This window comes from Bufo bufo, chromosome 8 (genome assembly GCF_905171765.1).
Source record: "Bufo bufo chromosome 8, aBufBuf1.1, whole genome shotgun sequence".
NCBI classification, from domain to species: domain Eukaryota; kingdom Metazoa; phylum Chordata; class Amphibia; order Anura; family Bufonidae; genus Bufo; species Bufo bufo.
In genome coordinates this window covers 36609397-36624385 of record NC_053396.1, presented here as the reverse complement: position 1 = coordinate 36624385, position 14989 = coordinate 36609397, and the positions used below count along the sequence as shown (strand labels likewise).

General features: G+C 43.6%; 1 protein-coding gene across 5 annotated transcripts in view; it reads right to left on the bottom strand.

Moving 5' to 3' along the window:
- Positions 1 to 14989, bottom strand: part of DENND1A (DENN domain containing 1A) — a 785792-nt gene that overhangs the window by 275233 nt on the left and 495570 nt on the right. For all 5 annotated transcript variants that reach the window (XR_005774032.1, XM_040406251.1, XM_040406253.1 and 2 more), the window contains exon 13: positions 12217 to 12342. Coding sequence is in view for 4 of the 5 variants with exons in the window: in XM_040406251.1 (XP_040262185.1) it covers positions 12217 to 12342 (126 nt within the window). In the remaining variant the exon portion in view is untranslated. The remainder of the gene's footprint in view (positions 1 to 12216; positions 12343 to 14989) is intronic.

Genomic DNA, 14989 nt, shown 5'->3' with positions numbered 1-14989 from the left:
CAAAACAAAACATGTTTTCAAACCATACTTTATGCTTTAGAGAAGTTGTCTCATCTCATACAGTGTCAGATAGGGGAGGCTCTCTGGAACCTACTCCTATCTCCTGAATGGGCCACCCAAAGTGAACAAGAGCACACCGCGCATACTCTCCATTCATTTCAATGAGAGTTCCGAAAATAGCGGAGTGAGCTCGCCTGGCTATTTTCCGATCTCCCAAAGAAGCGCACTGCACATGCACGGTCAGCTCTCCATTTACCTCTTAGGGACTGATGGAAATAGCCAAGCCAGCACTTAGCTATTCTCAGAACTCCCGCAGCAGTGAGAGGAGAGAGGCCGTACTTGCACAGTGCACTCTAGTTCCCTATGAGTGAGTCCTAGGGCTGGGACCTTGATGGCATAGCGATAAACCACCAACATTTGAGATGAGACTATTTTAAGTCTGCAAAATGATCATAAAATGCAAAATTTATACATTTTTTGAACAGGGCAGCTATGGTGACAGTTTTGGATGGTGTGGGCTTTTATTTTAGTTTGTTTCTTATTTGAATTTATAATTTTTTTTTACAATATATATATTTTTTATTTTTTTTCATAATTTGGCACATAATATGTTTAACCCAATGAACCTCTAGGGGACATTAACTTTTTTGATTATTTGACTTTTTGTAACTGATAACCTATTATCTGGGACCCCTTTCGATCGGCTGTTTGCCTAAGCCCCAGCGCTCCTGTGAGTGCTGTGATCTTCTCCTAGCTTATCCTCGACCAGCAACGTCATATTTATTGGTCATGTGGCACAGGCACAGTTCAGCCCCATTCAACCCCACCTATCAGATGCTGATGACCTATCAAGATGTCATCGGTTACAAAGAGTTAGAAAACCCATTTAACTATACAAGCATATGCAAGCTAGTACTGGAGCACAGCCACTCAATAACTGCTGTATCCGTTTTTGCAGTCCGCAAAATGCACTGATTCCAGCCATGTGAGTTCCACATTTTGTGGAACGGAACGTCTAGGCTATAATAAAACATTCCTATTATTACGGACAAGATTAGGGCATGTTCTATTTTTTTGCGGGGACACAGAATGGACATACGGATGTGGACAGCACACTGTGCGTATCTTTTGCGGCCCCATTGAAGTCTGCATCCAACTGGCAAAAAATGCGGATCGAATGCGGACAAAAAAAAAAATCAGTTCATATGCATGAGTCCTTAAGCTACGTTACAAATTGAAAGCAACACAAGAAAAATACAGCTAGTGTAGACAATATGGAAAAAATACAGCAGCCAAGTAGACAAGCTTCTTGTCAATGGAGAGATGAAAGATAAAATCCAATCAATATGATCCTCTAACATGTCATAGACACATGCGAGAAGGTGACATTAGTGATGTCTGTGATCTTGGTCCACCACTGTTTTTCTAAAAATCAGACACAACGGGGGAATTTATCATTCCCTGTACTCCCAAATTTTACCTTTAAAAAGCTGCCAAAAAGGACTTTTTGGGGGTTACTTGGGTAAAAATTTACCATTTTACACCACTCACTTCAGTTTTGAAAAGTAGGAAAAAAGTTGCAAAAAAGTCAAAAGCTGACTCCAGTAGGTAGTGGGTGGGGGTCAGAGTAGTATTTCTAGACAGAAGGTTTAGAGAGGCACCAAATTTAACAAAGTGCAAAATTTGTAAACTACACCAACGCAGCCTCAAGCAAATATTACCCACATGATTAATTCCCCTCAAATTCTAGGTAAATTGCCAGATTTTAGGCTAGGTTCACCTCATGGTTTTGCCATACAGATAAGGAATACCGTTTTCAGTGCCCACTTAAAAAAACATATACTGCTAGAACAGAACGCAGCCAGATAATTATATAATTGCTACTGCCTTCTATTGTGTGTGTGTATATATACACTGCTCAAAAAAATAAAGGGAACACTTAAACAACACAATGTAACTCCAAGTCAATCACACTTCTGTGAAATCAAACTGTCCACTTAGGAAGCAACACTGAGTGACAATCAATTTCACATGCTGTTGTGCAAATGGGATAGACAACAGGTGGAAATTATAGGCAATTAGCAAGACACCCCCAATAAAGGAGTGGTTCTGCAGGCGGTGATCACAGACCACTTCTCAGTTCCTATGCTTCCTGGCTGATGTTTTGGTCACTTTTGAATGCTGGCGGTGCTTTCACTCTAGTGGTAGCATGAGACGGAGTCTACAACCCACACAAGTAGCTCAGGTAGTGCAGCTTATCCAGGATGGCACATCAATGCGAGCTGTGGCAAGAAGGTTTGCTGTGTCTGTCAGCGTAGTGTCCAGAGCATGGAGGCGCTACCAGGAGACAGGCCAGTACATCAGGAGACGTGGAGGAGGCCGTAGGAGGGCAACAACCCAGCAGCAGGACCGCTACCTCCGCCTTTGTGCAAGGAGGAACAGGAGGAGCACTGCCCGAGCCCTGCAAAATGACCTCCAGCAGGCCACAAATGTGCATGTGTCTGCTCAAACGGTCAGAAACAGACTCCATGAGGGTGATATGAGGGCCCGACGTCTACAGGTGGGGGTTGTGCTTACAGCCCAACACCGTGCAGGACGTTTGGCATTTGCCAGAGAACACCAAGATTGGCAAATTCGCCACTGGCGCCCTGTGCTCTTCACAGATGAAAGCAGGTTCACACTGAGCACATGTGACAGACGTGACAGAGTCTTGAGACGCCATGGAGAACGTTCTGCTGCCTGCAACATCCTCCAGCATGACCGGTTTGGCATTGGGTCAGTAATGGTGTGGGGTGGCATTTCTTTGGAGGGCCGCACAGCCCTCCATGTGCTCGCCAGAGGTAGCCTGACTGCCATTTGGACCGAGATGAGATCCTCAGACCCCTTGTGAGACCATATGCTGGTGCGGTTGGCCCTGGGTTCCTCCTAATGCAAGACAATGCTAGACCTCATGTGGCTGGAGTGTGTCAGCAGTTCCTGCAAGACGAAGGCATTAATGCTATGGACTGGCCCGCCCGTTCCCCAGACCTGAATCCAATTGAGCACATCTGGGACATCATGTTGCACCACAGACTCTCTAGGAGTTGGCAGATGCTTTAGTCCAGGTCTGGGAGGAGATCCCTCAGGAGACCATCCGCCACCTAATCAGGAGCATGCACAGGCGTTGTAGGGAGGTCATACAGGCACGTGGAGGCCACACACACTACTGAGCCTCATTTTGACTTGTTTTAAGGACATTACATCAAAGTTGGATCAGCCTGTAGTGTGTTTTTCCACTTTAATTTTGAGTGTGACTCGAAATCCAGACCTCCGTGGGTTAAAAAATTTGATTTCCATTTTTTTATTTTTGTGTGATTTTGTTGTCAGCACATTCAACTATGTAAAGAACAAAGTATTTCAGAAGAATATTTAATTAATTCAGATCTAGGATGTGTTATTTTTGTGTTCCCTTTATTTTTTTGAGCAGTGTATATATATATACACACACTTTTGGTTTTGCTCCCATTTTGCATGAGCTAAGATCTGAAACATTTTATACATACACAAAAGACCCATTACTGTCTAATATTGTTCACAAATCTAAGGGTCCATTCACACGTCCGTAATTTGGGTCCGCAAGACAGCGTTTGCCTCACGCAGTGCAACACATCTCCGTCGCATAGAGTTGATTAGGTTGTTGATTGTGGCCTGTGGAATGTTGGTCCACTACCCTTCAATAGCTGTGTGAAGTTGCAGAATATTGGCAGGAACTGGAACACGCTGTCGTATACGCCGATCTAGAGCATCCCAAACATGCTCAATGAGTGACATGTCTGAGTATGCTGGCCATGCAAGAACTGGGATGTTTTCAGCTTCCAGGAATTGTGTACAGGTCCTTGTAATATGGGGCCGTGCATTATCATGCTGTAACATGAGGTGATGGCCGTGGATGAATGGCACAACAATGGACCTCAGGATCTCGTCACGGTATCTCTGTGCATTCAACATGCCATCAATAAAATGCACATGTGTTCGTTGTCCATAACATACGCCTGCCCATACCATAACCCCGTGGGCCACTCGATCCACTACGTTGACGTCAGCAAACCGCTCACCCACACAACGCCACACACGCTGTCTGCCATCTGCCCTGAACAGTGAAAACCGGGACTCATCCGTGAACAGAATGCCTCTCCAATGTACCAGACGCCATTGAATGTGAGCATTTGCCCACTCAAGTCGGTTACGACGACGAACTGCAGTCAGGTCCAGACCCAGATGAGGACGACGAGCATGCAGATGAGCTTCCCTGAGACGGTTTCTGACAGTTTGTGCAGAAATTCTTTGGTTATGCAAAATGATTGTTGCTGCAGCTGTCCGGGTGGCTGGTCTCAGACGATCATGGAGGTGAACATGCTGGATGTGGAGGTCCTGGGCTGATGTGGTTACACGTGGTCTGCGATTGTGAGGCCGGTTGGATGTACTGCCAAATTCTCTGAAATGCCTTTGGAGACGGCTTATGGTACAGAAATGAACATTCACTGCACAGGCAACAGCTCTGGTAGACATTCCTGCAGTCAGCATGCCAATTGCACGCTCCCTCAAACGTTGCAACATCTGTGGCATTGTGCTGTGGGATCAAACTACACATTTCAGAGTGGACTTTTATTGTGGGCAGTCTAAGGCACACCTGTGCAATATTCATGCTGTCTAATCAGCGCCTTGATATGCCACACCTGTGAGGTGGGATGGATTATCTCGGCAAAGTAGAAGTGCTCACTAAGGCTACTTTCACACTTGCGTTCAGAGCGGGTCCGTCTGATGTCTGCACAGACGGATCCGCTCCTATAATGCAGACGTTTGGATCCGTTCAGAACGGATCCGGCTGCATTATAGTTAAAAAAAAAATTCTAAGTGTGAAAGTAGCCTGAACGTCTAGACTTTACATTGAAAGTCAATGGGGGACGGATCCGTTTAAAAATTGAGCCATGACTTCCGGTTCCGGCGCTGGGATGCAGGCGGCAGCGTGAAGGAGCTCCGGTGACTTCTCACCATATATTGAATCCCGCTCGTCAAAAATCGGCAATAGGGGGCTGAGACAGGTACGTCCTGGCCCCTGAACATCCAGGGTCCATAAGTTTATGGAACGCTACCTGCTACGGAGCGGCAAAAGGAGGATCTCCGGAGGACGGGGCAGAGTCATTGAGGACATGCTCGACAAGATGGCGGACTCGCGCCCTTCTACTCCATCTCCGCTGACGCAAGTGCTGCTAGAAAGCGGTATGAGTGAAGAGCAAGTTACCCAGCCAAACCCCTCAATGGACATTGATTACAAAAAGTTGGCCATAGAAGTGGCCAGACATTTAGCCCCCGATATAAGAGAAACACTCACCATAACTCTGTCTGCCTCGTTACAGCAGCTGCATGAGGCGGTCGCCCAGCATGATCTGAGACTGGAAGAACTTGAGCAGAGAGTGTCTAGGGCTGAAAATGAATCGGCTGCTTTTACTCAAAAAGTTAATGAGCTTTCTAAGCAGAATATGATTTTGTATGATCGGGTAGAGGACCTGGAAAATCGGTCCAGAAGGAGCAATTTGAGACTGTTGGGGCTACCTGAAAAGTTTAAACCGCAGACTCTGATGGATATATGTGAAAAAGAATTACCCAGGGCTCTGGGATTAGAAGGGCGCTGTAAAGTAGAAAGGGCCCACAGAGTTGGTCCAGTACTAGAGGATCAGCAGAACCAGATGGGACCGTCTAGAAGTCAAGGTCCTAAACCACGTCAGGTTATTATGAAATTCCTGGACTATTGCGACAAGGAAGCCCTGCTGAGGGCATATAGGGCCAAGAAAGGTCCACTAAAGCTGCTGGGACACTCTGTATTACTTTTTGGTGACTACTCTGCAGCTGTGGCTAGGAAGAGGAGGGAGTTTAGCCACGTCTGCACTTTACTGCATCAAAAGGGACGCAGGTTTCAACTACAATACCCAGCAAAGTTAAGGGTGTTACATCCTAATGGGTCAAGCACGATTTATCATGATCCGACGACAGCAGAAGAGTGGATTAAATCCATACAGAATCCAGGGGAGCCAGAGGGAGCAGACAAAAGGAGAGGAAGAAGCTCATCCAGAGTGGAGAACCCAAGAGATCGGGAACGGAGAAGGGAGAGAGGAGGAGAATATCCAGAACCTGGGACTAGGGGACGAAGATCTCCAGACCGGAGAGAAGATCCCTACCCAGGGAGATGATCCACGTTTTCCATCTAATCAATAGGGGGTCTATAAGAGATCTCAAAATATATGTGAGACTGGTATACCTGCTGGTTCAATATGGCAGCACTGTTCTGCCACTGCATATATGTTGAAGAGGGTTATGGTTATACCCGCCAAGTTATGTTAATATTCTGTATTAAGTGCAGTGCTGATGAAATGTCATACGCGGGGTGGATGATACCAGATGCAGTATAGATGGATACGGGTAAAAGCCTAATATGTTTAACGGGGAGACCTCAAGAAGTTACAGTAGGAGTGTTATTGTTCCTAGATATCTTGGTGAGAGGCAGCCTGCAACCCAGAAAAAAAGGGAAGTTATTATAAGAATTAAAGAGGTTGTATTAGAGGAGAAGGAAGACAGAGAAGCTAAAAGTTTGTGACAGCGTTACACAAAATTGTTGGTAATCTAACATTTATCTGTTTGTTCGCAAGGGATCTCTCTGGGCGCTTTCGGTGAGTGACGTGGACCCCAGACTCGGTAGGTTGGAATAGCATATATATCTGCCAAACATATATAAAAAAAAAAAAAAAAAAGTCCAGGGGACTGACATGAAGGTGCTAACGTGGAATATCAAAGGCTTAAAATCACCCCAGAAAAGGTGGATGGTTTTACGACACCTTAAGAAACTTAAACCAGATGTGGTTTTCTTACAAGAGACCCATCTAGAGGCACATGATTTTGACAGAATGAAAAAGTTATGGGTGGGTAGAGTCATTGGGTCCCCGTCACTTAACCGAAAAGCGGGGGTAATAACGCTTATCAATAAGCAATTGAACTGCCAGATTATATCACAAACTACTGATTTACAGGGAAGATGGGTACATATTGTAATACAAGTGCAGAATACACAGTATAGTATGTATAATATATACTGCCCTAACACAGGGAATCCTGCCTTCCTAAAGGACCTAGAATTAAGACTGTTAGGAGACTCATGCATAAATAAGGTGGTTGGAGGTGATTTTAATGCGGTTCTAAATGGTGTAGTGGATAGGAAGAGAAACGAAGGAAAATTAGGAGGGGAGACTTCCCAAGATAAAGCGCTACAACAGTTGTTGGTGGGTGGTGGATTAGTAGATGTCTGGCGTCAAGCTCATCCTGACGAGAGTAGTTTTACTTTCTATTCACACTCCCAAAACTCCTGGTCCCGCATAGATTATTTATTAGTGACCCACAACTTGGTACATAGGGTAGAATTATCAGATGTAGGAGACTTAGTAATCTCGGACCATGCACCGGTGACAGTAGTGGTGAGGGATGATTTCCCTAGAGGCCCTGACTTCATATGGAGATTCCCCTCACAACTCTGCGCAAGAGAGGAGTTCTTGGAAAAGCTCTCTATTTGGTGGGAGGAATATAAAGCAGATAATGCGAACCATATTGACACACCAAATCTTTTCTGGAACGCTTCTAAAGTAGTGTTGAGAGGCAGAATCATGGGATACCTGACAGGTCTTAAAAAAAAGGCTCAAGCTCAGCTGGAAATGGCAAGCCAAAAAGTTAGGACGACCTATGCAGAGTTTAAGCAAGACCCCACAGATTCAAATAGGAAAAAATGGTTTGAGGAACGTCAAAGTTTTGAGCAGTGCATGAAAGAAAAAGAACTACTTCGTAGCTCTGAATTTGAGGCCAAGATATTTAAATATGGCAACAAGTCAGGGAGACTTTTAGCCAATCTGGCGAAAGGATTGAGACAACCGCAGTATATAAACAGCTTGAAAAATTCTGTAGGGACCACTATACATAACCCGGCAAAAATTAATTCCATTTTGGGAGAATACTATGAAAAACTGTATAAAGATGGGGATAGGGTCGACTTAAGTAACACACTTCTTGACAAAAATAGATTACCTAAGATGACTGAGGAACAACGACATATCTTGAATGCAGAGGTCACAGTGACAGAATTGCAGGGGGTGATAAAGGGGCTAGGTAACTCTAAGGCTCCTGGACCTGACGGTTATACTGGAGAATACTACAAAGCCTTATGTACTCAGATATTGCCGGTGTTGATGGAGGTTTACAATGACGTATTTAGGGGCGTATCGGCCCTGGATGGAACTAACCTCTCCTACATCAAATTGTTACCCAAACCTGAGAAAGACCCTTTACTCCCGGGTTCGTATAGACCCATTTCTCTGATAAATGTGGACGCAAAGATTCTGTCCAAAATTATTGCAGACCGCTTGGCTAAAATGATGCCATCATTGATAGGACAGGAGCAGGTGGGTTTCATCCAGGGCCGTGCAGCGGTGACAAACATTAGAACAGTTCTTACCGTGATGGATAGGGTGCAACATGATCCGGAGAAGGGGGAGACCCCAGCCATGCTCACATTAGATGCTGAAAAAGCGTTTGATAATGTCAGGTGGGCATGGCTGGAGGCGGTCCTGGATAAAATGGAGATTACAGGGGCCTTTAGGGGAGTCTTGACGCAGATGTACCACAGGCCGCAGGCAAGGGTCTATACGCAGGGCCACTTATCCAAACCATTCGACCTACAAAAGGGGACTCGGCAGGGGTGCCCTCTTTCCCCATTATTATTTAATCTGGCATTAGAGCCACTGGCTAGAGAGTTATGCAAGTCTGACCTATTTGAAGGGATTAAAGTCGGAAAGTCACAAGTGAAAGCGGCATTGTTTGCCGACGATATTATTTTATTTATGTCAAAACCACAGGGACAAATAGATTGTATCTTTAAAGCATTGGAGAGTTTCGGGAAATATTCTGGATACAAAGTGAACATGTCCAAATGTGAACTTCTACCGATAGGCCAAAAGAACAGGTTGGAGGTAGATAAAAATACGGGCATAGTGGGCTCCTTGATAAAATCCCAAATCAAATACTTAGGTATAAAGATTGGACGGACGCCACATTCCATCTATCAATTAAATTACCCACCTTTGCTCAACAAAATCAAGGATGATTTAGTCAGATGGCAGAATCTACCATTATCTCTAATGGGGAGATGCCATCTAATCAAAATGCTAGCAGTATCCAAATTGATGTACCCACTCCAGACCATACCAGCACTCCTAAGACACATAGATGTGAGGAATTTGGAGGGATGTTTTATAAAATTCATTTGGAATGGTAAAAAACCAAGGGTCTCATTGAGGAAGCTGAAACTGCGAAGGGAATTTGGAGGGCTAAATGTGCCTGACATTAGGGGATATAATTTGGCCTGTTTAAGTAGACACCTATTGGACTGGTTCAATGAGACTTCCCATTACTCTAATTTAAGGCTAGAAAAGCAGTTGGCGGCACCATGGGACCTAAAGGCTTTGGTTCATACCAAACTATCTCAGTTGCCACGCCTAGCCAGATGTTCGTTAATACTACGGGATTCCATTATAGCGTGGAAAAATCTTAGAAGGGTATATAGATTGCCGTATCAGGTCTCGAAACACCTTCCTTTGCACAATAATCCAGCCTTTAAGCCAGGACAGTCGGAGAGGTCGTTCCGGGGGTGGAAAGTCAAAGGTGTGAGGACGGTAGGCGATTTGTTCCATATTCAGGAGAATAGATGGGCGACTCTACAGGAACTAATAGATAAGTGGGGGCTGTCGGGATCTGATTTGTTCCCATATCTACAAGTCAAACACTATTGTAAGAGCCTGGCTACCAATATGGGGGGTGAATGGAGTAGGAATAAATTTGATACACTCATTACCTCTGGTAATAGACAATCCATATCGCTTTTGTATAGTAGTCTGCGGAGCCAATGGGAAGACACTTTTGCCAAAGGAGTGTTCGGGAGATGGGGGAACAAATTGGATCTGGAGGAGGTTTACCCAATAGTGAGAAATGGTATAGCAGCTTTACACAGGTCAGTGATGAATGAAACAATGAGGGAGACGCACTTTAAAATTATACACTATGCCCTATATGGTTTTGACATGCCATTCAATAGCGCAAAACCAGATAGGATTGTGGCATGTCCGAGATGTTCCACACCCAAAACTGATCTGCTACATGGGCTGTGGAGCTGCACAAAATTAGAAGATTATTGGAATATGGTGAGAACGATCTTACGAAATGGCAGTAGTTCTAAAGAGGAACTCGACATCCAAATAGTAATGCTGCATGCAAGAAAACAGGTGGAGTCTAATGAAGGTGAAAATGATAATGGGCAGAATAAAGGCCTCACGGCAATGGGACATAGGATAGTTCTGGAAGCAAAGAGATGTTTGTTGTCGGCATGGCTTAAATCAGAGGTACCATCAAAGGCAGAATTGTTGAGACGTCTGAAGCATATGCTACACTTGGAATGGCTAGAAGCAATAGGTAGAAAGGAAGCGGCTGGGAAGAAATTGTACAAGATATGGAAAAAGTTCATGTTAAACTTCATGGAGGAGGCAGAATCAGTTAGAATCATGAGACCGTTTGCCCTAACAGCTTGGTATCTGCAGGAAGACATCAAAGGACGGCTAGGTAGGCTTAAAGTATGTGATCGGTAGAGATATAAGACAGGACAAGTAAGAGGAGACAAAGGGGTATCAGGAAAAGTGTATTAATGGTGAAGACGAACAAGTTGGCGCTCAGAGAGATGTGTTTACCCTTGTCAGATATACTTTGATCTGTTAGTATTTGTTGGATTACATGGGGGGGGGGAGGGAAAAAAAAAAATATAAAAAAATGCATAGTATTGTGTTGTCAGTTATGAACTAGGATATGTCACCTAAAATGCATGATATAGAAGATTATGGAAATGTAATCTTTATTGTATGATGGATGATACTGTATTGATATCTTATTATGATCATGACACAATACTAATAAACATCTTTATTAAAAAAAAAAAATTGAGCCATACTGTGTCAACTTCAAACGGATCCGTCCCCATTGACTTACATTGTAAGTCTGGACGGATCCGCTTGCCTCCGCACGGCCAGGCGGACACCCGAACGCTGCAAGCAGCGTTCAGGTGTCCACTTGCTGAGCGGAGGCTGAACGCTGCCAGACTGATGCATTCTGAGCGGATCCGCGTCCACTCAGAATGCATTAGGGCAGTACGGATGCGTTCGGGGCCGCTTGTGAGCCCCTTAAAACGGAGCTCACAAGCGGACACCCGAACGCAGGTGTAAAAGTAGCCTTAGACAGATTTAGACAGATTTGTGAACAATATTTGAGAGTAATGGGTCTTTTGTGTATGTAGAAAATGTTTCAGATCTTTGAGTTCAGCTCATGCAAAATGGGAGCAAAACAGAAAGTGTTGTGTTTATATTTTTGTTCAGTGTATATGTAGACCAAAAGTTTGGACACACCTTCTCATTCAAAGAGTTTTCTTTATTTTCATGACTATGAAAATTGTAGATTCACACTGAAGGCATCAAAACTATGAATTAACACATGTGGAATTATATACATAACAAACAAGTGTGAAACAACTGAAAATATGTCATTCTAGGTTCTTCAAAGTAGCCAACTTTTGCTTTGATTACTACTTTGCCCACTCTTGGCATTCTCTTGATGAGCTTCAAGAGGTAGTCCCCTGTGCTAAGCATCTCTGGGAACTCCTTCAAGACTGTTGGAAGACCATTTCAGGGGACTACCTCTTGAAGCTCATCAAAAGAATGCCAAGAGTGTGCAAAGCAGTAATCAAAGCAAAAGGTGGCTACTTTGAAGAACCTAGAATATGACATATTTTCAGTTGTTTCACACTTGTTTGTTATGTATATAATTCCACATGTGTTAATTCATAGTTTTGATGCCTTCATAGTCATGAAAAAAAAAGAAAACTCTTTGAATGAGAAGGTGTGTCCAAACTTTTGGTCTGTACTGTATATATATATATATATATATATATACACACACACACCTGTATGGTAAAAATGTCACATGCCCTAAAAAAATACATTAAAATAATAATTGGGGGTCCAAGACTGCCGATTTTACCAATGTGATCTTCTCACACGTCTATCATATCCACTAGATTTCATGTAAGAAATATATTCCACTTACTGGCTCAATTTTGAGGGCACTTCTGTAGCTGCCAAACAAAGAAGCTTGGGCTTTTAAGAAAGCTTGCGCCACCCCGTCTCCAGTTGTTGTGGACACCTTTCTCAGTCTGTTCTTTAATGCAGATACCTAGAAAATATAAAAGAACCATTATACCAATTTGTGTAAAAAAACAAAAAACAACCACTAATAAACTAATAATGTGTCTTAAAGAACGAATAGCGAATAATGTGTCTTAAAGAACATTATATCTTATGGAAGTCACGCCTAAAAATTCTTAGAACCGAGATCAGGAAGGCACAGAATTAGGCTGCTTTCACACAGTCAGTCTTTGGTCAGTGTGACACGGGTGCGGGCTGTCTTGCAGAAATTTTTCACTGTGTTACTTGCATTTTTTGGTGCGGATTTGATGCAAATTTTCTGCAGAATTTTCTGCAGAATTTTCTGCAGATCTTACCCTTGCATTGAAAAGGGTAAAATCCACACACAAAGAATTGACATGCTATAAACTGTTTTGTTTTGTATAATCTCATACACTTTGCTGATACTGTATTATGCCGTGGTTTTTCCGCATGAAAATACCTTAAAATCTGTCAAGTTAAAGAGGTTGTGCAGTCAATATAAAAAAAACTTTAAAACGGTCCTCATAAGATAAGTGACTTACTAAATACTCCACTATTTCAATTTGGTATGCGACCTCCCTTTCTGAGAAGTGGTCATGGACATGAAGATTCCGGCTTTTGATGCTGTGGGAAGACGTCTCACCTGCAGATCACGTGGCTTCCCCTCTTGGTTGCCCTGTCCCCTATATGGAATGTGCTGGCAGTTTAACGCCACCTGCACACATTGCGGAATACGTGCGGAATATCTGCAGCGTATTACAGTACCAGCAGAGTATATGAGATAACATAAATCTGATGTACAATTTTGGGATTTTTTCCATGCAGAAAATGACCACGGATTTTAAATTAAATAGCATGTTAATTATGTCTGCGGTTTTATCTGTGGATTTCACCCTTTTCAAAAGAAGGAGCGAGATCAGCGGCAAAACCGCATCAAAAAACGCAATTAGACATTGCGGATTTTGGTATAGATATGCTGCAGAAACTCAGATAAATCCACACGGAAATTTGTACGGATCTTATATGCATTCACCTGCACCCGTGTGTAGGATGTCTAAAGAAATAACTAGCACATAATGTTTTGTCGTAATGTTGAAAGTTGGAATATTCATGTCACATGACTGTCGCTAAGCAGCTCAAATGAAATAGGGAGAGTCCTAAGGACTCTAACCAACCAGATTCGGCATAGGATGTCAGGTGACATGATCAACCAGTCAGCTTCATCAGCAGACTTTTTCTTTGTTAGCTATATAGTTATAATCTAGGACAGCTGCAGAGTAAGGTCTCATGCACACGGCCATTGCTTAGCTGTGCCCATATTGTGGCCCAAACCCATGGATTTCAAACCCGGAGTGGTCGGAGACGAATGCCCCTTTTCCTCCCCACCCTCCCCGTTGCAGAGCAGGGGAGGCGGCAGGAGGGCGTCCAGTACGGGAACACCACCGATCCCGGAGAAGCCGGCGGGAGCCCCGGGAGAGTTATTTTTTCTTTGTGAAGGGTAGGGCGCCCTGGAATGGGTTCGCCCCCAGAGAGGGAACCGCACCTTGGAAAGCGTTGTGGTTTTGGCGGCGTCCGGTGAGCTTTTGTTGGCCCTTGAAAATCCTGGGGAGATGGTGTAAATCTCGCGCCGGGCCGTACCTATATCCGCAGCAGGTCTCCAAGGTGAACAGCCTCTGGCATGTTAGATGGGCCCGCAATCCGGAAGGTGCATTGCATAACGTAGGCACAGAACCCCGACTAAGGGTGTCATATACATCCGAAACGCGTCATAGGAGGTGCGATTTTCTGTCCACTATGTGTTTGGCATACCTGGATTATATGACTATTTTTCAATAATGGATTCCATTGTTTTATCCGGAGGCTGGGATTAACTTTTTCTTCAGTTTCTCTCCGTGCCTCCGCATCGCAAAAAAATAGAACATGTTCTGTTTTTTGTTTTTTTTGCGTTGCAGACGGATCACGGACCCTTTCAAGTTGAATGGAACTGGATCAGTCTGTGGAATCCGCACAGATGTTGCCCGTGCATTGGGGACCGCAAATTGCAACAGCGGTGTCCATGAGGCCTTAGTGTAAGAAAATCACAGATGCAAAAAGCAGAACATATTAAACAATTCTATAATGCGTACTCCAAAGATATAGAAAAATACAAGACACAATTTAATATAAAAGAATGAACGGAAAAAAAAGAAAGAGAGAAAGAAAGAAAGAGAGAAAGAAAGAAAGAAAGAAAGAGAGAAAGAAAGAAAGAAAGAGAGAAAGAAAGAAAGAGAGAAAGAAAGAAATACAATACATAGCAAGCAGCACATTTACAAGTATAAAAACAAGACTATTCGTAGCAGACCCTGATGATGTGTCTATAAATACACATATAAATCCCCCTGCCTGCCGATCATAAGATAGATACCGGTAATTAAAGGAACTCATTCATCTGAAATTGTTGCTGTTTAAAATAAAAATGTCATTTTTGCAGATTTTCCTTGAAGTCGACTTAAGCCAGAAACACTTGCTGCTAAGTGAGGTCACACCAGCACACGAACGGATCAAACTGATATGTAGTGCAAGTCTTCTTCCTAGCCCCACGTAAATATCACTGAAGGTTATTTTAATTAAGCAGGAATGTGCATGGAACCTTTCAGAAAATTTATGTGACCACT